At 43.0% G+C, this 25,297-nt stretch overlaps 1 protein-coding gene and 1 long non-coding RNA gene across 2 annotated transcripts; one reads left to right on the plus strand and one right to left on the minus strand.

Annotated features, from left to right (window-relative positions):
* Nucleotides 1-1,806: 1,806 nt before the first annotated feature.
* On the minus strand, nucleotides 1,807-24,734 carry LOC310680484 (uncharacterized protein). Its single transcript, XM_083447171.1, has 3 exons — nucleotides 24,335-24,734; nucleotides 23,224-23,993; nucleotides 1,807-2,366 (listed from the first exon to the last, which is right to left on the minus strand). The coding sequence occupies exons 2-3, from the start codon at nucleotides 23,612-23,614 to the stop codon at nucleotides 2,185-2,187; spliced, it is 573 nt and encodes a 190-aa protein (XP_083303297.1). The 5' UTR covers nucleotides 23,615-23,993; nucleotides 24,335-24,734; the 3' UTR covers nucleotides 1,807-2,184.
* LOC310680485 lies at nucleotides 2,285-8,675 on the plus strand. The gene is made up of 3 exons (XR_014512810.1): nucleotides 2,285-2,393; nucleotides 2,787-2,856; nucleotides 8,610-8,675. It is a non-coding gene; the product is annotated as an uncharacterized lncRNA (long non-coding RNA).
* Nucleotides 24,735-25,297: the final 563 nt, after the last annotated feature.

Below are 25,297 nucleotides of genomic sequence, written 5' to 3' on the forward strand. Positions count from 1 at the left end.
CAACAAACACTCTGTGAGGTGAGTGGGGCTGAGAGACTTCAGAGAAGTGTGACTGGCCCAAGGTCACCCAGCAGCTGCATGTGGAGGAGGGGAGACATGAACCCGGTTCTCCAGATTACGAGACTACTGCTCTTAACCACTACACCACACTGGCTCTCAAAAGTTGTACAAAAGCTGTTGAACGTTTAAATAAGAAAAAATTGAGACTTTACATGCTAAATTGAAATTGATTAATTCAAACAAGGCACATTGAGAAGGGGACTGTAAGAAAAAGACCTGGGGCCTAAATTGAATAGTAGAGTGCCTGGTATCTGGTGGGCAATCTCATCCTTTATTTCCACACTGTGGCTCCAGACCAAATCATCTGTCAGGAGAGCTGTGGCCTGGCCAGGACACAGGCCTGACTAGGACACAGGCCAACTGGTAGCTTGACCAGCATAAGAAACAGAATTTAGCCTGAAGTACTGCAAGGAAGTCAACTGACAAGGCAGAATAGGATTAGAAGAGGTTGCTTAGGAGAGGCATGGAAGTTTGGGTCCCCACTTGCATTGTGGGGCACTATCACACAATATGAATCTGCAAAGGATCTTCATGTTTTTGCTTGGGCCTGATGATTCTTACAGGTAACACTTTTTAAAAAGCATAATAACCCTAAATATCTGGGCAAATTATCAGGGCAAATAATTAAAAACTCTCCTCCACAGTTAGGGGAAAGCTAAAGGCCCTAGCTCAGCAGTAGAACATCTGCCTTGCATGCAGAAGGTCCCAGGTTCAATCCCTGGTGTCTCCAGGCAAAGCTTGGAGAGATTCCTGCCTGAGACCCTGGAGAGCCACTGCCAGTTATTGGTAGACAGTAGTGAGCTTAATGGACCAATGGTCTTGACTTCCTATGTTCCAGTGTAATACAAGGCTGGCTTGCAATGCTGCCATTCTCTCTTTGCAAGCAGTCAGAGAAAATTCAGCCAGGAAAATCAAGCAGAGACATGGCCTCCTTGCATCTGTGCCCATCTTATACCACCAGGCTGATCCTGGTGGAGAACACGGTGGAAACAGATGCTCTGCCCCTGCCCATTTGTTTTGTGCCTCCCTGCTTCAGTGCTTCAGGAAACAGAAACATTTGTACGACGGGGAGAAGCAGCAATGAAAAATAAAGGCTGAGAATGCAAAAGGAGTGTGTGCAGGGCGGCGGCTGCTTCTAATTTTTACAAGACAAGACAGAAGAGTCAATCATTTCTGAGGCTGAGCAATTTTCAAAATCTTGTTTTTTACTATTGCACTAAAAAAAAAAATGAAACAGGAAGTGGAAACCTATAGAAACAAAGAAAAAAACCCCAAATTGTTCCACAGAGAAGATGGTGCTAATATGTGTGTCCAGGCACACATTGTTCCGCTAAAAAAAAAGGGCTGACATTAAACTAACCAGAAGGCGGATTAACAGCAAAAATTAGAAAGGTGGTGCATATATTTTGCACTTTTGCACTTTGTGAGACTTCATTTGAAATTGGCAATGCTTTCCGCATCTGTGGATAATGTCTCCTTTTCTGCCTGGCAACAGAGTCCCCATGCTTGTTTCAGAGTCCTCATGTTTATCTCCGTCTAAGCCTCCTTGTGCTGAAGGTTGCCAGCTTCAGACGCAGAGCAGGCTTTTGAGCCTTTAATATTTGTGCAGTGGCGGTGGCAGGAATTAACCAAAGAAGCAGGATCGCTCATTGCAGTGCTGTGGTAGCAAGAAATGCTATCCTCAGGATCAAATACTTCTGCTGAATACTCTCCATAGCCTCTTCCCAAGGAGAATGCCACCTTACACAACACTATGGGATCAGAAAAAACATGGCTTGTCTTGCAGATTCACTCCTTATTATGCTTCCCATGGGATTTCTGGAAGTCTGTGTGGAGTGTTTCAAAAAGCTGCAGCCCTCTGTTTATATATAAAGTTGCAGTGTTTGTTGGTATAGAGCTGCTTCGTGCTAGATTGTTGCATGGTCATTGGATGCTCCCAAAGAAAGGGACATTGCACACTCCAGTATTCGTACAAGGTTGCCAAGAATTGAGAATGTAGCCCTCATCAAAGTCGCAAAGTCATTTTGAGGGTGGGGAGAAAGTACCTTTTTAAAAAGGGAAGCCCATCCATTTCTACCTGTCACCCTCTCAGCACTCTCTGCATATATCCAGGGACCAGCTTGTTCATATCTGCTGGGGTAGATGACAAGAAGAAGGTTCACTGATGGAAATCACCACATCCTGAGGCTGGGACTCCTGGTGATTGTGCGTCCCCCGAATCTCGCCCATCTCATTCACGTTATTGCTGATGCAGTTCACGTCGCTCTTGTTGTTGTTGTCATCAGCGTTGGGACCAAACATCCAGTCTGCAATCAGAACAACAAAATGTAGGAGTAAGTGCTGGCAATGAAAATGGGAAGGGGAGCGAGAGGCTGGTATGGTTGATGTGTAGGAGGAGCAGCTTATTCAGGGTTTGCTTTCTATTTAGCAATCTACCTGAAAAAGGGTATTTATGTGGGGAACCTTAAGCTTGGGGGCTGAATGTGGCCCTGCAGGCCTTTCTATCTGGCCCTTGGAATCCCCCCTAAGCCACACCCCCTCTCCTCAGACCATGTCTTTAACTGGCTCTGTTCCAAGTGCTTTTTGCCTGGTTGTAATCAGTCCTTGAACTCTAATAATGCCTCTTGATTGTCTGGATGGAGGACTTTCTCTCTCTCTCTCTCTCTCTCTCTCTCTCTCTCTCTCTGGTGTTTCTAACTATATTATCTCAACAACCTCCCTTCTAGGTAGGTCATGCTAAGAGCGTGATTGGCCTAAAAGTCTCCAATGAAGCTTCATGATGGAACAGGGATTTGGGTGAGTATGTCTGGTTCAACTGTGGCATTTTATACCAGATTGGATATCTATATGTCCTGAAGCTGTTTCACATAGCTAATTGCTTCCCGGGCATTCTAATGTCACACAGTTTCTTGTATTAGTTCTTCTGCATCTGTATCCAACAAAGTAGGATAACTTTATTGTGGTGCTGCTGGTGTTGCTTTCTGGGTCACAGCCACCGTCAACAGCCTTCCAGTCATCATTTTGATATTGCTATTACTATTTTAAGAAACACCTAGGGAAGGATAAATTTCCATCCATCAAAGAGGTGTCTTTTAATAATTTGCCTGAGGACAGGGAACTTGAACAAAATAGATATGCTGAGAAATGGAATAAATTAGTAGGTATACTTTTTAAATGAAAAGAAAGACACTTTACTAACCTAGCACTGAATTGTTTGGTCCCCAAATGTTCACTTTCTCATGGTTGTCTCAGGGCTCCTGTTTCCTTTCTACATGGAGACCTTTATCACACAGTGTTTGCCTCATAAAAATAAGCAACCATTTTGCAATCTCTAATGCAGTTCATGGAATACAAGATACACATAGTTTTAACAGAAGATGTTGCCAACTTCTTCTGTTGGGAGTGCATTTCAGACCACAAAGCAGTGTGGTCATAGTCAGCAGCTGTAAATATTCAGATGCAGCGAGGGAGTTTTGTATCACTAGTGACTGTAGCAACAGTACTAGATATTGCAACAGGTACAGCTGGTGTTACATTGCAGCTGTAAGGGAGGGTGTTCACACACAAAAATGCCTCTGAGTACCACTTGTGGTGGCACAGCACCCACGATGGTCTTACTACTCTGCACTAAGTGGAGTTCTTATAACTCCCCGCTTTCATTACTGAAGGAAAGTGTTTGTATGACCATTGAACAAAAATAGCCCCACTAGTGTTCCGTGGTCTCTGGTGACATGGCACTTGGTTTCAAATATGTAGGTCTAAGACAAGTCTACTCTGGAGATAATGACCTGTCTGGGCTCACACATCCCCCCCCACTCACTTTCCTAGGGGACTTACAGCTACTGTAATCTCCCCAAGCAAGAATGTATTGGAATCTCTTCCCTAATTAAACATCCCTGGGGATTTTGAATCCCCAGATCCCTAAGCATCTCCCATCACTCAGCATTTATTCAGCCCGTCAGCCCTTCTTGGCTGTCTGAGAAAGAGAAAATCTACTCTTCATCTTCCCGAGGAAAGACTGCGGAATGCAAATGAAAGCGAACTGTTAATTCCCAGGGGAAATAAAACCAAATTATGTCTGTCAGAAGAGACTTGCCACTTGAAGTGTTCCTTGCTGGGAAGTAGCCTAATATTTAGCAGTGCTGGAATGCAACCTATGTGTTTGCTGGAAGTCACAGAGGGATCATGCGGCTGCACTAAGGTCCTGCTTGTGGGCTCTCCCTGGGCATCTGATTGGCCACAGTGAGAACAGGATGCTGGACTAGATAGAGTTTCTTATGTCCTTAATCCATTGTGACCAGTGGATTTGTGCCCACTGACACCACAAACAGAAATGAATGATGCTGCAGACATGGAACTATGGTGTTTGTTTTCTATATAACTTGCTTGGTGCCCATTGGTCAGGAGTGACTCAGCCAGAGAGGCTGAGAAGGCAATGGGGTGCTAAAATTTGGAATTGAAAAATTGAAAAGGGTAGACCAGCAGCCAACAGCACAGTAAGGCTGCTCGCTTGACCTCCATCCAGCTGAGTCACTGCAGCATACCAAGATGTAGAGGGGGAAGGAGCACTGGTGGAGCCAAACCGCTGAGCCCCTCCCTTTCCCTTGCAGCAGCAACTCAGCCAGATGGAGGCTGGTGAGCGATTTAGCCCCACCATGCTATCCACTGCTGGAGTAGGCAATTAGGAAGGGAAGGACATTAACAGTCAAAATGAGAAGATAGTATCCTGGTCCTGATCATTCACAAAATGACTTGTGATGCTGCTCACCATATAATAACTTTAACCTGCTACAGCAAATCCAATGAAGAATCTTGTGGTACCTTAAAGACTGACAGACTTATGGCATAAGCTTTCATGGACTAAGCTCTGCCACATCAGATGCAGAGTTTTAACTTTGGAGGAGGGAGCAGAAATCTGAAGACTGCCAACTCTAATACAGGTTATTTGTGCACACTAAAAAATATATTTTGAAAAGGCATCTCCAGAATCTCCCCCAAAGGCAAAATAGAGGCAATGATTTACCAAGAAGAAGTACCAAAAAAGAAAGACTGTTGAGTAAACAGGAACAAAGATAACATATGTATTACTGATATAAAGCTTTAGCTTATCTGTTTTCTTCCATATATACTTAGCCTAGTGGAGGCCAGGTTCTCCACTAGGGAGATGGCCTTTTTGGTGGTGGTGCCTCAGTCACAGAATGCCTTCCTTGATGATACTTTGTATTTTTTTTTATTTAAGCAATTTCTATATCACTTAGCTACAATAGTTACTAAGTAATATACAATAGAGAGCAATACCTTAATCTCTCCAGGCCTTTTAGTACCATGTTTAGTTCTTGAGACAGATTATTTTAGGGATGTGGCTTTTAGAATAGTTTTATGTTGAATAGGCTGGTTTTCATGTGGGTATTGTAGTGAAGGTAAGTGTTCTAACTTGGTTGATACTGTCTGAATTTTGGGCAAATTGCCCAGAGGATGTTGTTAATGGCCAATCAATCTCAAAAATACATATATAAAAGGGAAGTGACTGACGCAGAATAGCAAGTGGCAAACAACCTACTGAGAAAGACAAAACCCATGGAAGAGATGAGAAAATGGTTAAGGATCTTGGTTCAGTTTGCATTTTAATGCGAACCTACTTAATTTGCACTTCCTGAAATAATGCATGAACACAGCCATCCTTCAAAATCCACAAATCTCAAGATTTTATTATGCTGTTCTTCAGCTGACAAATGTGTACAAAAAAACAGTGTCATATTAAAGGATGGTGTGCATAAAAAGACATATCTCAGTGAAAATAATATACAAAAAAAGCATTATATTAGGGAGAATTGCTTGAAAGTGGGTGTATATTAGGTGAAATTGCATACAGCAATGTGCACCAAAATACTGACAAATTTTCATGAGAACTTTTTTTAAAAAAAGAAACAAACAAATAGTAAACAGATATGGACATGAGGAGAACTGAACTTAAGACTAGGGAAGTGAGTAATGGAGAGAAACTGAAAATGTTAAATTTGCTGACCCCTAAAAAAAGCAGCTGAATTACTGTCAGGATGTAGACAGAAGAGATGGAGAGAGCTCTGGAGTGAGCATGGCAGTTCCCAATAAGGAAACGGTCTCCAGCCAGTGCCCTGAAGTGCCAATGCCAAAAGCAGGAATATTTCAGTCTGCTCATTGAAGATAAGGCACCAATTTAGAAAAGGCTCCCGAGAGGCAGAAATGTAGACTTGGTAATAGATTCTAAGTGACAAGATGCAGAATGTCTCTCAGCCACAAAGGCAGGCATATTAAGGACTCCATATCTATGCACTCTGATTGAAAAAAAACACACACAAACCAAACAGTTCTCTCTGTAAAAAAAGTTGCTTTTCTCTTTGTAGTTTGCATTTCACTCTAGATGTCATTCAGTGACACTTCACCCTGGGAGACCCTGTTAGCAAACTGTACCATATCGTTCAGCTGATCTAGGTTCCACAAAAAAGGCTCCCACTATAAATGGAAAAATTACACACACACACAACATAGCAATAATGAAATAGTAATAACAGAGATTAATGATATATGGTTTATTATTGTTTATATTTTGAATTAGATATATATGGGGGCACCATTTTTAAAAAATTGTTTAGGGACTCTAAAGGTCTCAATCCAGCCCTGCTTATATGCAACCATCCTCGCACATCCTCCCACACTAAATCTTTCTTGCAGAGGCTGTATTCACTAGGAAGATGCCTACTTAATTTCTGAAGTGAATATGGAGAAGAATGCAACATTAATCATATGCTCTAATGGTCCCTATATACCAGGGACCATTTCTATTTTTCAAAAGGGTCTCAGGGTTCGTCCTTACATTCGCTTGCACCATGCCTAGAACGCATGGGTCTGGGTGGTTTTCCCCTTGCCCCACTCCTTTCCAAGGGAAAACCTGCTCTTTAGCGATAGATTGGAACAAATGGCAATCTGGGGAAATCCCAAATTGCTGTTTGCTATGATTGAGCACTAAAGAACAGTTTTGCCCAGGAAAAGCAACAGGAAAAGCCCTCAGGTAAACCACTCTGCCATATGTCCCCCCCCCCCCAATTTTGGCGATACTTTATTAAGATGTTGTTCGTGTAAAATGCTATGCATTCAGCCTCCCTCTCTAGAACCCCCGGAAGTTAAATATCACACATAGTGCAAATGCATGTATATACATAGCATGAACACCAAGGCTACATGCAGGGCACAGCCTGTGTACAAGAGAGGGAGGGAGGGAGGGAGAGAGAGAGAGAGAGGGAGAGGGAGAGAGAGAGAGAGAGAGAGAGAGAGTGAGAGTGAGAGTGAGAGAGAGAGAGAGAGAGAGAGAGAGAGAGAGAGAGAGGGATAGGGGGTGGTATGGCAGTTTTATATTCAGTGCTCATTAAAACACAATCATAAGGCTGTATGGTTCCAATTGTCTGTGTATAAGTAGAGCAGAGTCAGGGCACCTCAGCAGTTATGAAAATAGAAGACTGTGGCTGATAAGCAAAATCTCAGCTAATGAAGTAGAGCTGAGATTATTAGCATGCGGCCACAAACAATGAAACCTGTCTGTTTTAGAAAGACACATTTTCTAACTAGATCATTTAATAGATATCACTTCCATTAATGCATTGGGTAGAGGTAGGGTTGTCAAGATTTATTTTGGCAAAAACTTCTATGCTTTTACCAGATATCACATAGAAATTTAGCAGGTAAAGTCCCCCACACCGCCGAGCATGGAGATGAAATTATGACAAAATTTTTACCCACTAAATCTCAGCCCACAATAAGAGAAAAGGTGTCTGTGTGGAGGGTGGTGGTGGTTAGAAACAGACTGGCAACATGATTTCCCACCATAGGAGCCTACTCCTAGGGGCTGAGCTCCCTTCGCTCCTCCCCAATAAAATATTAGAGGGGGCCATGCCCGCCAAGTTGATGGACATTGCCATGATGTGTGTGAGCCACGTCTTGTGATTGATGGGGCAGGGCTTACCTGGGCCCCCCAAATATATTATTCAAGTTGGCACCCCTGTTTCCCACTGCGTCCGACTCATATCTCCCAAACTGAATAAAGGTCTCTTTCCTTCTAAACAAGATTTTATTATTTTCACTCTCTGTCCTTTCAATGAACACTGGCAATTGTATGTTTTCCTCTGTTTTCAGAAGACCTTTCAGTTCAACAACTGAAATCCTCTGGGGAGTCTGGTTTAGCTTCTGCCTTCCAAACAATTGGTTTATTGTAGCAAAAGTCTTGCCCTTTGAAGTGGAGTGTTGTGGAGACTCTGCATATTTACTCAAAGATAAATCCCACTTAGTTTGGCTTACTCCCAGGAAAGGGTGGGGAAAATGGCAGCCTTAGGGTAAAGGTCATAGTTCAGTGAAATAATGCTCTCTGTGTTATATGGGTTCAATCATTGACACCTCTAGTTGGTTTTTTTTAAGATGTAAGGCTGTACACACAGTAACTTGCTTGTAGCACAAAAATGTAATTTTTCCTCAGTCTGGAATAATTCATGCTCATCCTCAACATGCTGCTTTCAATCTAGATGGATTCTAGATCCTGCTGTCAGCAAGAGTAATTCTGGTTATGCGATACACGTTTGAATGTCCTCCCTTTGATTTGGTTATCCATACAATTTCTTTCCTGCGTGCCCCAAGAGAAGGAATAATAATAATAATAATAATAATTTATTATTTGTACCCCGCCCATCTGGCTGGGTTTCCCCAGCCACTCTGGGCGGCTTCCATAGAAACAAATACAGTAAAATATCACAGATTAAAAACTTCCCTGAACAGGGCTGCCTTAAGATGTCTTCTAAATGTCAGGTAGTTATTTATCGCTTTGACATCTGCTGGGAGGGCGTTCCACAGGGCGGGCGCCACTACCGAGAAGGCCCTCTGCCTGGTTCCCTGTAGCTTTGCTTCTCGCAATGAGGGAACCGCCAGGAGGCCCTCGGAGCTGGACCTCAGTGCCCGGGCAGAACGATGGGGGTGGAGACGCTCCTTCAGGTATACTGGGCCGAGGCCGTTTAGGGCTTTAAAGGTCAACACCAACACTTTGAATTGTGCTCGGAAACGTACTGGGAGCCAATGTAGGTCTTTCAAGACCGGTGTTATGTGGTCTCGGCGGTTGCCCCCAGTCACCAGTCTAGCTGCCGCATTCTGGATTAGTTGTAGTTTCCGAGTCACCTTCAAAGGTAGCCCCACGTAGAGCGCATTGCAGTAGTCCAAGCGGGAGATAACCAGAGCATGCACCACTCTGGCGAGACAGTCCGCGGGCAGGTAGGGTCTCAGCTTGCGTACCAGGTGGAGTTGGTAGACAGCTGCCCTGGATACAGAATTGACCTGTGCCTCCATGGACAGCTGTGAGTCCAAAATGACTCCCAGGCTGCGCACCTGGTCCTTCAGGGGCACAGTTACCCTATTTAGGACCAGGGAGTCCTCCACACCAGCCCGCCTCCTGTCCCCCAAAAACAGTACTTCTGTCTTGTCAGGATTCAACTTCAATCCATTAGCCGCCATCCATCCTCCAACCGCCTCCAGGCACTCACACAGGACCTTCACCGCCTTCACTGGTTCTGATTTGAAAGAGAGGTAGAGCTGGGTATCATCTGCATATTGATGGACACCCAGTCCAAACCCCCTGATGATCTCTCCCAGCGGCTTCATAAGAAGGAAGTAGAGATTGCAATATGACTTACACAGTGTCATTGGGCAGGCTTAGAGATATACACTCCATTGCTGAATCCGCCTTCATTTGTTTTCAGCTGTTTTCAAATAGACACACTCCAGAGTAATGGAGAATCACTGCGCAGCGAGCTTTTACTTTTGGAATGAAACCAGTTTCTCAAGAAAAGCTTAAAAAAATAAATATATTGAAGTAACTCTGGGTAGTGGGTATGGACTATGCTTTTTTTTATTTATTTAAAGTAACCAGTTGCCATTGATTCTAAAATAAAATGTTTTGTGCATCCTTAGCAGCATGACAAGGGAAGATCTCTGCCTGATGTTCAGGAGAACTGCTGCCAGGTCAAAAATGCAGTTTTAAGTTGATGGCCCAATCACTGATTGTATTCAAATTTTGACTTGCAAAGAGAGCATCTGCTGCAGCAGGGATGGGGAACTAAACCCCGTCAGTCCCAGCCAAAATGGCCAATGCTGCAGGGTGCTGGGAGCTGTAGTTCAACAACACCTGGAGGACCACAGTTTCTGCTGCAGGGAAGGACGATCACCTGTTGCATGTTAATGCCAAGGTTTCGGCTCAAAAAGTCTTTAGGATGATGCCGTTCTCAGCCATCCCTGAGTGCTGTCCACCCTGCTTCTTCCTACTCTGCCCCACCAAATCTGTGAAATGGGCCAACTGCCGTTGCCAGCCCTGCATTCTTTGCAACGGCCGTGGCTGTTGCTCCTTCGGCAGTGAAGTTGAGGCTGAATCCCTGTGCAGGCGTATTGATCTTATGAGCCACTGTGTCAGTGTAGCAGCTCATAGGATTAGCCTGCTAAAACGGATTAGTTACTCTTTATCACTCCTCCAAACATCCTCTCTTACGCACAGTCCAACTGGGGAAAGGGTGGGTTCCCCCCACTGTTTCAATTCCGGCCAATGAGCGGAGTGGTGATTCTAATCAGTGTTTGTGCTTGTAATTATAGTATAGATGGAATTGAGGTGTGTGGGGGGGGGAATTGAAAGGGTGGCTGCTGCTAGTTCTTTGGGATTAATTAATCTAGGGTTGAAGAGTGTTATCCTGAGAATGAATAAGCTCTGAAATATAATGCCAATTGAAGTAACTCCCATCTGCGGCTGCTCTCAGCTGACCTCGTTCAGCTCACTGCTCAGGATTAAAAGCTTCTCATGTCTGGAAGAACTCCAGGAAATGGGCATGGGGGGGGGGCAACAGTGAGCCTGTTGGACCCAGTGCACTTAAAAAGAGATCACTATGGCATTTGGTCAATCTTTTAAACAAGATATCGACACTTCTTCCTGACTTTTCCGTAAGACTCTTTTAGCATCTTAAGCATGAAGGCTAAGGGAAAGCCCTGGTGAACTCAGGTGGTGGGACAGGAAATCACAGGAAATATACTGGAATTGCACTGTACAAATGCAGTTTATTGTACATAAAGCTGGTGGCACCCTGGGCTCCTTTCAGAGGAAAGATGGGAGATAAATTTAATAAATAATATGTATGCCACTGTTTCTAACCCTGATTGGACAAAACTAACAAGGTATGGTGTCTCGAAAAACCCCAAAACAACCATGCAGTTGTGCTCTGTTTACTGATACTGAGCATTTTTAGCGCTCCCCTGTCATGTTTTCAAACCTTTTTCTAGTCATGAGGGCTAGATACTTTCTGGCTCTGGGTGCAATCTTAAATCCACTAAAATTGCCAGCAAAAATACTCTGGCAGTTAGACATTTTCTTACTGGCTAATCTTTGCCTCCTTCCCTGCAGCAGTCTGCAGTAGAACCTCTTGGCTTTAGACTGTTCTGACCTGTTATATCTCCCTGTTTCTTGCTTCCAAAAGGAACAGGAAGTGATGTGGGAGGATGAGTGTTATCATAATGAGATTGCAGATACTATTAAGGTTCATTGACGTCAGTGGCCAAATGTCATTGGGAGCAGGTGGGTTATACCGTGATGGGAGATAATTCATGACCTGAGAAGGCACAAAGATAGGCCCAGAGGTGTGTAATAAAGACATTGGACTAGGTTTAATTCAAAAGTTCTTAATATGGAAACTTGCATAAGGATTTTCCAGAATCAGAGGGACCAGAATGTTAGTGGAGATCACATAATTCTATGCAGCTGCCCAAGCTACCTTTATGGGGTGAAGATAACACAGTGCTAGTTTTTCAGTAAGGCTCTTCCTTCCTACAGTTGAATAAAATTGACCTAGACACCCGGCAACTATTTGCAAAGCCCTTGTGCTACTCTGGCATAAGACGCACATCATACAATGTATACTTTTTATTTTAAATGGAGGAGGATTTTCACATGTTGAAGACAAGTCAACAGAACTGAACATTCTTTGTATGTTCAGTGTATGTACATTTTAATGCAAAACATTAAAATGTTTCACAGATTCCAGCTCTTTTGGGACTACAACTCCCATCGTCCCTAGCTAACAGGACCAGTGGTCAGGGATGATGGGAATTGTAGTCCCAAAACAGCTGGAGGGCCACGTTTGGCCATGCCTGCATTAAGGCAATTACCTTCCCAGTGGGAAGGTAAACGGCGTTTCCGTGTGCTGCTCTGGTTCACCAGAAGCGACTTAGTCATGCTGGCCACATGACCCGGAAGCTGTACACCGGCTCCCTCGGCCAGTAAAGCAAGATGAGCGCTGCAACCCCAGAGTCGTCCCTTTACCCTTACCTTTAACTAAACAGGAGGCTATGGTTTAGAAGGTAAGAGAGTTTTATGAGTGAAGAAAGTAATGGCAGACTATCTCCAGTGTAAGAAAGAGTCTTGGTATCTTCTAAGCAACACGAAGATAACACAGACAGAGGCATAGGACCACAAATGTAAATTTAGTCTCTTGCTCAAGCAATGTCTGCAGGGTGACCCAGCCATATTTATTTGGATAGCTGTAGTCATTACGGTGAAGTCCAAGCTGGCCTGACCATGATGGCTATTGAAATATCTTTTTCATCAAATTTGGAGAGCAATTATGGGGGTGATATTTTTGAACTGACCTTGTCTAAAATACAACACTCATTGTCTAAGCCTCCTGCAACAGCAAGGATCTCAAATATGCTGATAACAACATTTTGCACATTGTTCCTGGAGGAATTGCATTAGGCCTGTGTGGAGAACGAGGTTGCAGAATAGGTTGAAGCCAGCCCTAGGTAAACCCCATTAGAGGGTTGCTGACAATGTAGCAGGACCACAAGTCAGTGTTGCTGGATCAGAAGCCAAAAAGTCCCTACAGAGAATAAGATAATTTCCCAGTCACTTGTCTCAACAAATAAAATGCCACATGTTCAAAACTGGTTGAGGTCTTGAAATTCAGATTTAAAATTTGTCTCTGAAGCCATGTGAACACACCTGGGGTCTTGCCAGTTTCCATGCTAGAAACATATAGTGGACTGGAGATCACAACAACACCATGTCTGATTTCATTGGATTTGAATTTGCACAACATCTGCAGGAAGACAGCGAATGGTCGACCACAGAAGGATGTGAATTGCTATTACTGTGGTTGCCAAGGACAAAAGCATATTCCTCTGCATTCCCAAATGTTTCCATAGCACTTTGGATCAAGAGATTTCAATTTTGCTTGCAAAAAAGAGCTAGCACAGAACCTCTGGCAATTGCCTTCTAAGCCTTGCAGACTGTGGGCACCCCTTGCAAACTGAAATTCAGTCTGATTTCAGTATAAACAGCACACTACAGCAGACCAGGGGGAAATTATATAACGGAAGCCTTTTCTAATTCCAAAGTAAATAACAGGATGGCTTATTTCTTCACAGGCTAATCTGCAAGATGGTTTCTGTGGGGATTATTTTGGGACCTTCTAGATTTAATATGTCATCCGCAGGGAGAGGTAATTAGGATGTTGCTAGCTAGTACTTAAGGAGATGCTGTTAGGATTTTTCTCTATGAGCAAGGAGAGCAAAGGTACCCTTAAGACTTCTTAGCATCCAAGGCCTTATATCCAGGCACAGGGCTGAGGTCTTTATTAGGGAGATCAGAGAAAGCTCTTCCTTTGGGGAAGCTTAGGTTTCCAGACAAAGCATATATCAGGCAACTGTCCTCATCTATTTCTACAAATTTAGTGCGGAGGTTATACAACACCACTGTCAAGTGGTTGTTATCGTGCATATGCTGCTGCAGCTTCACATAACTTTTCTTTCCCCCTCCCAAGTCTTGATTTTTTTTGAAAGCCAATTTGTCGCACTGTTGCTATTTTTCACAATGTACCCACTTTCTGTGCAGTGACTAATGAAGGTGCACTTTTATTGTGCAATGGCCGTATACTGGCATCTATCCAAACATTGAAGAGATAGGTGCAGAAATGCAGAGGTCTGAAAGTGACCTTAGATGCTGTAATAGTAATAAGTGTTAACTGCCCTCTCCTGCTATGGTAACCTTTGTTGGCTATTGCTTTTGAGTTTATGCCATGCTTTGCCTTTGTTACAAACCAATACTATTTTAACCGAGCAATAGTTGACAACAGCCAGTGGAAGCAGGATTCAACAGTTATGAATCCTATGGGTTTTATCCATGCTGCAATTTTGCCTGTTCTAGTATAAAGGAGTCAAAAACCACTGCATCTGTAAAAAGAAAATTGTATAACCCTCCTATGCAATTAAGAATGTTATAAGATCAGCTGGGTGAACTCAAAGGGTCCATTTAGTCAGATAGCCTGCTTTCTGCAGCAAGCAACCAAATCCACAATTGAGATCTAGCTCACCATCATAGACTTCTCCCTCTATTGCTCCCCACCAGCTGGTATTTTGTGGCCTCTTGAGGTGTTCACAGGGTGTTCACAGATTACCGTACATTCAAGCAGTGTAAAATCTGTACTTGTGTACACAATAGTAGAGCTGATTACTCATGCAGTTATTCACATGCAACATTCACATGCAACATGGTCTGTGTTCACAACAGCTGAGCTATACAAATCAACAAGCTGTCAATTCTTTCACATAAACACCTCTACAGGTATAGTGTTTGTGCCTCAGTTTAGTTGTAATGAGTGAACAAACCTACAGTCATGATAGATGAAGGCCCCAGGAGGATGAAAAACAGCAGGGAAGTTCAAAATAAATAAGCATGGTAAGGTTGAGCAGATAAAATTATCCACTTTCAAAACATTCGGAGTCATCCAGTGAAACTGGTTCTAAACAGAGAAAATAACATTCTTCTTCATTTAATGCACAACCAAACTGTGAAATTAATTGCCACAAGCTTCGATTGCTTTTTTAAGAAAGAAAATATGCATAGTTGGTCTATCAGCCCAAATGGTCAGCATCTGTAACAAAATGAAGAAGAGGGAATCATACCCTATTTTTGAGGTTCCCAGAAGCAGCTGTCCAGTGACCTTGGGAGGGAGCATGCTGAGCAATGAGCTTTTGTAGTGGCACACTTGGGAGTGCCACTGCATGACTGTCCACACAGCTACACACCCACACCATGTGTCCAAGGAGGCTGCTGTGCTGACTGACTGACCGACTGACACACACACACACTAGTACATGCCATACTACCTGATTTTTAGGATCAACACACCCTCTGCTGAAACTGCCAATGCTGCCTCTAAATGCCTTGATGCTTCTTCTGCAAACCTTTCTGTGTGCTTAAAGCTTAATAAATTCACAAATACGAGAGGTCATGGCTGAAGCCTGTCTCAGAGTTATACCCAGGCCTTGATCCCATGTATGTAGGTGCTGATAGTGGTTCCTCAAGGGCAAGAGGGAAAACAGTCTTCAGATGCTCAAACTGACACTTTAAGTGAGCTGAGCTCTAACATCAGGAGAAAACCTCCACTTTTTTCACCCGGTGAGCTTTGCCTCAAATTAAGTCTGGGATATACATTTGGAAAAAACTAAGGTACAGATCATATTACTGACTGAGCGAAGGCCAAACAAGCCATAAAAAGGTAACAATTATTAGTTAGTTAGTTAGTTAGTTAGTTTCTATACCGCCCTATACCCGAAGGTCTCAGCGTGGTTCACATAAAGGATCACATACATAAAATCAAAATACAAACAACCCAATAACACCCCCCAGCTTGCAATCCTTTTTCCTTTTATGAGTCCTTTCTTGGATGACTCGAAACTGATGGCAGCTGCCCCTTATGCTCTTGAAGAGCACATTTTAAAAATCAGCTGTGACAGCTCATGCGGGAAATGTCCTCCTGAGGAGCAAGGCCAGGAGTCCTGTAATTGTTTAACAAATGACTTTATCAAAGTGGCAGGTAAGGAAATAATCCACATCTTTTTGCAGGTACTGTCACAACCAGGCTTGCCAGGAAAATTTCCTGACGTGTCCTGGTTTCCAGGTGTAAAAATGGCATTGGGGGGAATTTTGCCGAATCTGCAAAATGCCAGGGGGAAGAAAGCTCAACAACTTTGTGGGTGTCAGGATTTTTACTCTACAAAAAGTGGCCTTGCTGGAACTTTGAAACTTTGAATATTGAATCTGAAGAATGTGACTTCACCTAACTTCAAGGTTTCAACTCTACTGAAAATCCTGGAAAGTTCAGATTTGGGACTTTTCCTTGTTCTAATGCAGGGGTCGGCAACCTAAGGCCCATGAACCGGATGCGGCCCAATCGCCTTCTCAATCCGGCCCACGGATGGTCTGGGAATCAGTGTGTTTTTACATGAGTAGAATGTGTCCTTTTATTTAAAATGCATCTCTGGGTTATTTGTGGGCCATAGGAATTCGTTAATTTTTTCCCTTTCAAAATATAGTCCGGCACACCACATGGTCTGAGGGACGGTGGCCCGGCCCATGGCTTAAAAAGGTAGCTGACCCCTGTTCTAATGAGTGAGTCCAATGTGAGAGGCAAGGAGGAGGACAGGCTTCCTGTACATTTCACAGAGTTTTATTCTGATCTGCTGAATTTTTTTTTAAAAAAAAACCAAGTTAGTCTTGGCCATTAATTTCAATGGATCTACTCTGAGTAGGACTAGCATTGGATACAACCCGCAGCTGTGCAAAAGCAGAGTTGCTTTTCCAGCTTGTCATGCAGCTTGTCATGCAGGGATGATCTAAGCCAATGTGACATGTTTGGTCAGTTATTCAATAGATACACTGATTTATTAGTAGCAATTATTAATTTATATTTATTAAATTTGTATTCCATCTTTCCTCCAAGGAGTTCAATATTGTGTACATGGTTCTCCAACTCCACATCTTATCCCCACAATAGATGAGACTGTGACTGGCTCAAGGTCACCCAATGAGCTTTAGGATTGAGTGGGGATTTGAATCTTGGTCTTCCAGGTCCTAGGGGAGGCACCATTTGCAATTTCCATAGTGCCACTGATATAGTGTCACTCTGGATCACTGTAGAAAATTTAAATGGTGGTGTCATTGGACTATTTGCTCCCACTGCTGTCACCAGGTGAGCTCACTGAGCAGGGCTTCTCAATGACGCGTGCTTTACCAAGGTTCTTCTCAAATCCACACAGGAAAGGGTGTGAGAAAAGAAAGGCCCAGGGTGATAATCAAACTGGTTAAGAAAAGGAAGCTCATCTGATCAAAGAGAAGTCATCCAAGTTCTTTAAAATGTAGGGGAATTTTCTCAGGAAAGCATTTATCCCTCAATTAGTGTATACTTTTGGAGAGCATCCATTTTCATTGCTTAATTGCTTAACATTATCGGGGGTTAATGGAGGCCCAGCTTAATTGGCAGCCATTCACAAAACTATCCAGCCACTTCTAGTCTCACACTGGAAATATGTATAAATTGACATTGCAAAAAAATTCCAGCATTGCCACTAGTTGTATCTATTGTTGTTGTTTAGTCATGTAGTCGTGTCCGACTCTTCGTGACCCCATGGACCAGAGCACGCCAGGCACTTCTGTCTTCCACTGCCTCCCGCAGTTTGGTCAAACTCATGCTGGTAGCTTCGCGAACACTATCCAGCCATCTCGTCCTCTGTTGTCCCCTTCTCCTTGTGCCCTCCAGCTTTCCCAACATCAGGGTCTTTTCCAGGGAGTCTTCTCATGAGGTGGCCAAAGTATTGGAGCCTCAGCTTCACGATCTGTCCTTCCAGTGAGCACTCAGGGCTGATTTCCTTAAAAATGGAGAGGTTTGATCTTCTTGCAGTCCACGGGACTGTCAAGAGTCTCCTCCAGCACCATAATTCAAAAGCATCAGTTGTATCTATTACACACATATAAATAATATTCAGATATGCTAAATGGAGAAACAATATGGCTCTGTTACCTCCTTGGCTCATGGTTCACTTCAAGAATGGTCCACAGTGTTGAATTGCACTCCCACTCTGTTGTTGATATTTTAAGGGAAATTGCAGTATCAATGGCAGTGTAAAATAAAACCATACATGGTTAGAATGTTTGGGAGCGCAGGGTTCGAAACTTCGCTAAGCCACGAAGTTCACTGGGTGACCTTGGGCCAGTCACCATCTTTTAGTCTAACCTACCTCACAGGCTTGTTGTGAAGATGAAATAGGGAGGAGGAGAACCATGTACACCAGCTTGGAAGATAAAAGCGGTATATAAATGTAATAACTAAAACAAACAAATAAATAAAAGTGGCTAGAGATGTGTTATAGCATTCTTCCTCTCTCATAAATCCAGATTAGAATGACTGAAAATTCATTCATACCCCATTTAAATCAGTTATCAGTTGCTTTCAGAAGTTCTAAATACAGTCCTAATTTCACTCACTTAAAGAAAATGTTTCTTATGCAAAAGAGAAGCCTAAAACATGGTGTTTGGAGATAAGGCAGAAAAAGAACAATCCAGCAAGGAGGCCACTGAGAAACTGCATTTATTATTGCTATTAGGAGGGGTTGTTCGTTTAGTTATACATTTCTTACGAAACATGGCCAAGTTTTTGAGCATTTGTAGCTGGATATAAACCGAATGCCATGTCTATACTGGCTGTTGGATGAAGAAGACAGGGGCAGTGTTTACAGGTTAAATTAGTTTTTCAGTAATGGTTCTCCTGCTTTGCTTTACAAATTCTTTGTGCTTCATTCAGCTGGACAGAATTTCCTGCTTATGGTTCTGCTTTCTCTTTTGTATGCAGTCATATTCCCTAGATCAGCTGTATTGTTATCCAAATTCACTGTTGCAAGACAAACTTTTGTTTTCAGTCTGCAGGTGCAAATGCATTCTGAAAGCTCTGTCATCTGTGGAAGGTAGGAAACCATGCTGTGATGAACTCCCTACCGCTTTAGGATTTCTCAAAGTACGGGAACAACATTGCCTGAATTTCTTCAGCATAACACAAATATTTTGAATATTTTCAATCAAGGTTCATACAAAAATAAGGCAAATCGCTTTCATATTTCCCCCACGGAATTTATGGATAATCCAAACAAGCTTCTGAAAGAAGGGCTCAGAGCAACAGACTGTCAACATATCAACAGTTCAGAACATGTGTGAATTGTCTACCTGGGTGTAGGGTAGGGTTGTTCAGGTGAGCAGCCTCTGAGTGTTCCTGCATAGATCACTGCTCCTGCCAGCACTGCATTTCACCAATTATGCTTGCTTCAAGAAGTTTGTGAACATTCTGGGAGGTCAGATTTAGTCAGAGCAACCATACTTCATGTGGTTCATACCTAGAACATTGTACTATGATCTCTAATGGACCATCCTTGATGGCTGTTCAGAGTTTGTATGTGTATGTTCCATCCTGCCTTCCTCCAGACAAGGATGGGTGACAGAGGCAGGCAATAATGGTATGGGAAGTCACCCCACCACATGACTCCTTATCAATGTTACTGGAGAGTAACATATAGGCTGCAATACTAAATACAGTAAATACACAACTAGGAAGCAGGCCCCATTATACATTAAGGGATTGATGGATTAGTAGGCACAAATAGGATGGTAATGATAATGTAATTGCCTCATGCCAGTGCCTAGAAGCCAAAGCTATTCAGAGCCCTAGTCCAGATCCATTTTACAACAAACAATCCCTAGAGCAGAGGTGGGGAATCTGTGGCTCTCCAGATGTTGGATTCCAATTCCCTGGCTATTGGCCACACTGATGGGTGATGGAGCCCAACAACACCTGGAGGGTCACAATGCCCTCATCTCCGCTCTAGAGCAGGCATAGGCAAACTCTGGTCCTCCAGATGTTTTGGACTACAATTCCCATCATCTCTAGCTAACAGGACCGGTGGTCAGGGATGATGGGAATTGTAGTCCCAAACATCTGGAGGACCGGATTTCGCCTATGCCTGCTTAATCTGTGAGGGACAGGTTCCTCAAATCTAGCAAACAGTTGGGCTTCAGAGTTTGCTGGCAACTCTAGGCACCTTCTGGTGTGTTTTTGAAATGAGCTGAGCAAAATGTCCTGATGCTTTTTAATGAGAGGTGTCCTTTTATTTGCCCACCTCACAGGGCATATTATCCTATTCGGCATTCATTTTTAAAAATGAATCCAATCTCACTCTGCTCACTCCCTGTTGGCAAAATAAAAAAAATACAACTTTTTCAACCTTCATCCCTTTCCATAAGTCAGAAACACATTATAAAAGGTTTTATATCCCCTCAAAAGTGACTTTTCTCAAGGCTACGATGTCACTTGGACTCCCTTTGAATTTTCAATCTGAATAAATTGAGTAACCTTGAAAACGGAAAGAAGCTGGTTCACTTCATTTGTTGAGAGATGTTCACTGTAATGAGCAAAGCAGTATGTTTTAACATTATCTAAGAACCTGTGCATACAGGTATATCACCCGCCATCTGACTTAAATACACTTATTTAGCAAAGTCTATAAACTCACAATGTATTTATTTATGCCTTAATCCAAAACAAAACAAAAACACAGACATGTTGTAGCCTTCTAGATATTGGTGCATGCTTTAGCAACACAATTAGGTGCAAAGATCAAATTCTAAGAGCGCCTTTGTGATGCAGAAGGTCAGGTTCAATCCTTAGCATATCCACTTAAAAGGATTTCAGGTAATACACTTGGAAAAGACCCCAGCCTGATACTGTCGAGAACTCCTGCCAGTCACAACAGACAATGTTGCATTTGCTCAGAGTTGGGGAATCTGCAGCCATTCGGATGGTGTTGGATTCCAACTCCCATTAGCCTCAGGAAGCATGGACAGTGGTGGGATTCAACAGTATCTGAATGGCCCAGGATCCCCACCGCTGGGTTAGATGGGTGAATAGTCTGACTCTGATAAGGCAGCTTCATATGCTCATATACGGTAGGTATCAATTGGCTAAAAGGCGGGGGCGGGGTGTTTGGGCTGGCACTTGTAGGTCCTCTACCTTCCATCTCATAATCAGTACACTGATTAAATGGGAATTAATTATAGGGAAAGGCTGCATGACTGAAAACGACCTAACTATGGCAACTGTGTGAAACGAATTCCGATCGAACTGAGAGTTGCTTCCCACTTCCCTTTCACCTTCTGTCTGATCCCAGAAGTCATTTTATGCAAACTCATTCAAATGAAGATCCCTCTTGGGAGGAAGGGAAAATGATGACTCACCTGACAATGTTAACAAACATCATCTCCCTCTCCCTCCTTGGAGAATTCAGTAATTTGGAGCATATAAATACGAGTAATGCATGTGCTGCCTGCTAAGGAGATGTAAGCCGGAGCGTGTGCTTCACTTTAGCAGACTTGAGGTGCCCCTGAAACTCATTTCCATTTTCTATTTGCATGAGGTGAAAGCAGGTACAAATTTTTGTTCTGATCATAAATAAAAGATTGTGAGTTCCAAAACTCACTCTTTAGCAGAGCTATTATTTCTGACAAGATGAAGGATGTTTCTGTGAGCCCAGTGAAATGAATCAGATTTGGAGAACAGTTGCCATCTCCCAGCAATGAGGGAGTACCTGGGAAGACCTAGAAAAATGACATGAAGCAAGAACACTCTCTCCCTCTCCCTCTCTCTCATTCGCACACACACAGACTTTGATTTTTCCTGTTGTGGATTACACCTAATAATACGGATGAATGTCATTAAAATTAAGCATGTTCTGAAGCCTTTTGCCAGAGTTACATCAATAATTATGATAATCACCATCAACATAGCATAGCTTATTTGGAAATAATCTAAATTCCAATTCATTAATATGGAAAGTGCATAGAGATCTTGGCACCTGATCAAGGTCACAGAATGTCAGCAGGTCTCCTTGGAATCCTGTCAGGTAAGATCCCCTTGCATTGTTCCCACAAGTATATGCTTGTGTTTTTGCAGAATGAATGGCTATGTGAATTGCTACCATGCATTATATTACCCCATAAGTCAATTAATCAGCATCTAGGAAAGCAAGAAACCCAGTTAAAGATTGTAGTCCTATATTTTACAATGGATCAAAGAAACAAGGTCCCTGCTCCAGAGGATTTGCTGTCTAAAATATTATTCTGATGGTGAAACCTGATTAGGCTTTGGAATTCTGTGTTGACCAGAAGTTGTGTGTCAGCTCAATCATAAATTATGAAGGATTCACTTTGATTCTACAAATGCTCCAAATGTGGCAGTTCAAAGTTTGAACATTACTATAGTACCTGGTCTTCATTTGCATAATCCAGACCTGTATGCTGCACCATTAAAAAGGTTAGGGCTCTTTCAGCTAGATGGCAAGCCAGGGATAAAAATTCTGTAGCAAAAGCAGGAAAAATAATAATGGAAACCATTCTGGGATGAACGGAGCATGCTACATGGGAGTACATGGTGAGATATAAAAACAATGCAAAGTTTTAAATGATCTACCTTTGAATAAAGGGAGCATTAATTGTTTCTAACATTATGGATCATTATTACTTAGCCACATTACTTTGCTGTAGTAGTTTTATTTAACAAGGCAGTACATATTAGATCCAAATCCAAACAGAGCAGAATAAAAAACTTGAATCAACACCACCCTGTTCTGAATTAGAGTCTTTTCTGGTGTTTTCTCATGTAACACCTAAAGTACCTTTGAGCATCTCTCATGGTGCCAGCACACATTTAATTAAGAAAAGAAAAGAGTAATTTCGAAACTGTACGTTATAAGTGTTTTAAGGTTGTTAGCACATCAGGGCAGGGACCTGCCCATATTTTTAAGTCACTTTGTTAAATACTATGTACGTCAATGGCACAACGTAAAACAACAACAAACAACTCAAATGAATGCTTAGGTTATAATTCTACACACACTTATTTGGGAGTAAGTCTAACTGAATCCAATGGAGCTTCTTTATGAGTAGACAGGTATTGTTAGGCTGCAATTCTAACTTCCTGATATTAGTGGGGTGGCGGGTAGGATGACATATATGAACTTATCCTCCACCAGCAGAGAGGAGCATCACTGGCGGTAGTGGTGTGAGCTCTGCCACTCTCTAGAACCCAGTTAGGATTATTCTGCCCATCAACACTGGAATTACTGATATGTGGTGGTGGGGGAGGGGAGAGAGTAGAAACCAATTCCAGCATTCCATTTGAAAATGGACATTGTCACCAATGCTACACACGGTATATAAAAACGTGTTCCTCCAACACTCACCTATCAAATCATGGACAAGATCCTTGATGAGATGCCCAACAATGGCATACGCCACAGCCACCACCACAAGTACTGCCATAAGAAGGTAGAGCACAGCTTTGGGCAAAGGGATTGCATCCCGAGGAAGAGGTTTGTACTCCTTGTAAAGCTGGTCATTGTCTGAATATGAGTATTGGAAAAGGTGGTCCAGGCCAGTGGTAAAGTTACTGGAATTCATGGACTGGCTGTTGGACAAATAGCTGCCTTGATCAGGATCCTGCAGAACACTCACCACAGAGCTGGTGGTGGCTTCCACTTGCTGTACCAAGTTGAGAGTCTTGTTGACACTGGGGAGGATCTGGGAGAGAAATGTGCTCCAATCTTTTATTGCACTGATGTTGCAAATGATCATAATGGCAAAGGAGGAAAATGGATTTTCACAAACCCGGGAACAGCTCAATGCACTTCCCCCCCCTATATGTAAACCATCCCTACTGGTAAAAAAACAGAAATCAGTCTGTCCAAGAGCGACTTGCCATTCAAACTTCACATGATTGTCTATGTGGATCCAATGGCGTCACATTATCCTTAAAGCGTAAAAGGTATTAATCCAAATTCTAAAACAAGGAATAGTTCCTGGAAGAGAAGCAGATTTGCCCTTTCCGCTTGTCATGGATATTTTCCATACAACTCTTCCTGATGCTAAATGGGAAAAGATAAAGTGATACAAGCTGGCTGCTGGCTTCACTCATCTGGACAGAAAATATGGAGTCCAGTATCTCAGGATACACCTACAAGAGAAAGGAAACACAAGCACAAATAAACAGAGCTGTGTTAAATGAGGCTTATTTTTCAGTTGCTTACTGTTTGTTTAGCAGCCTCAATGTGTCAGGGGCTGTACTAAACAGCGACCTTCCGAGGACTGAGCTGGTCACACTCATTTCTGCAAGACGGAGAAGAGTCTGCACGCACCACTGCCCAAACTAAAGGACAAAGCGCACTAGTTTGGGTCATCATCGCCAGCATCTAACACAGATGAGCTAGGAAGCCTTTCCATAACTTTTTGAAACCCGAGAATCCCCCGCTCCCCAACCTTTCCTTCATAGGTCAGCGGGACGAAACATTAACAAACCTAAGGCAGGGTCGACTCGAAGGACGCCTCGTTGCCACACACAGGGAATCTCTCTTGAGGTTTGCTTGGAGAGGGAGGAAAAAGAGAAAAAGAAACAACAGACTGCCTCGATTGACTGTCCTCAACTGCCAGACGCCCACAGATTGACCTATGTAGTGGTGCTGTCTAGAGAGAGAGTCTGGACTCGTCTGTTTCTCCCCACCTGTAGTTTTTTCCTCTCTCTCTCTGCCTCTCACGCCAAGCGGCTCTCGTCCGCGGAGGAGCTGGCCGAGGTGCTGAACGCTTCCCTCCGAGATTAATAGAGCCGCCGAGGGAGCTCTGATGATGTCGAAAGACTTAAACCCCGCCGTTATACTTAAATCGGGGGAGGGGAAGATAAAAATGAGACAGTGACATATGATCAGCTCTCTCTCTCTCTCTCTCTCTCTCTCTGCCTTTGTTGTTCCCTCCCCTTTCTTCTAATCCCTGCACAAACTCTTTCCGTGCCAAAACCTGGGGACTGTATTTGCAAATACAGCAAGAAGTTGGATCTCACCAATCCATGTTTAGGGATGCCCAATATTAATGCCTGAGAGTGATTTAATTCCGCCTAGCAAAGCAAAGACTATCTAGCTCCTTGTCCTGAAGGAAGGGAAAAAAATGCCACGTGATTTTCAAACCCTTCACCTATGAGCCATGGGCTCTTAGGAGAAATGGTAGGGGGTGGGAGGGGGAGACACAGCAACTCTGTACATATCTATTATTTACTGTGTGAAACTCAGCAGTGCTAAACTTCTGGTTCCAAGAATTGATAAAGTTGGGCTGCAAATGATTCTACTCAGCATGTATAGAGGTCTTTAGAATGATACAAGCACTTGAAGAAGCTCTAGCTCATTATTCCTTACAACTATCATGTAAGGTAGACCAGAGTGAGAGAACTGTTTAAGGTCTTTCCTCCCACATTCATAGCCAAGCCTATTGTTT

This window comes from Podarcis tiliguerta (assembly GCF_965153285.1).
Source record: "Podarcis tiliguerta genome assembly, chromosome: 6".
In the NCBI taxonomy this organism is placed as follows: Eukaryota; Metazoa; Chordata; class Lepidosauria; order Squamata; family Lacertidae; genus Podarcis; species Podarcis tiliguerta.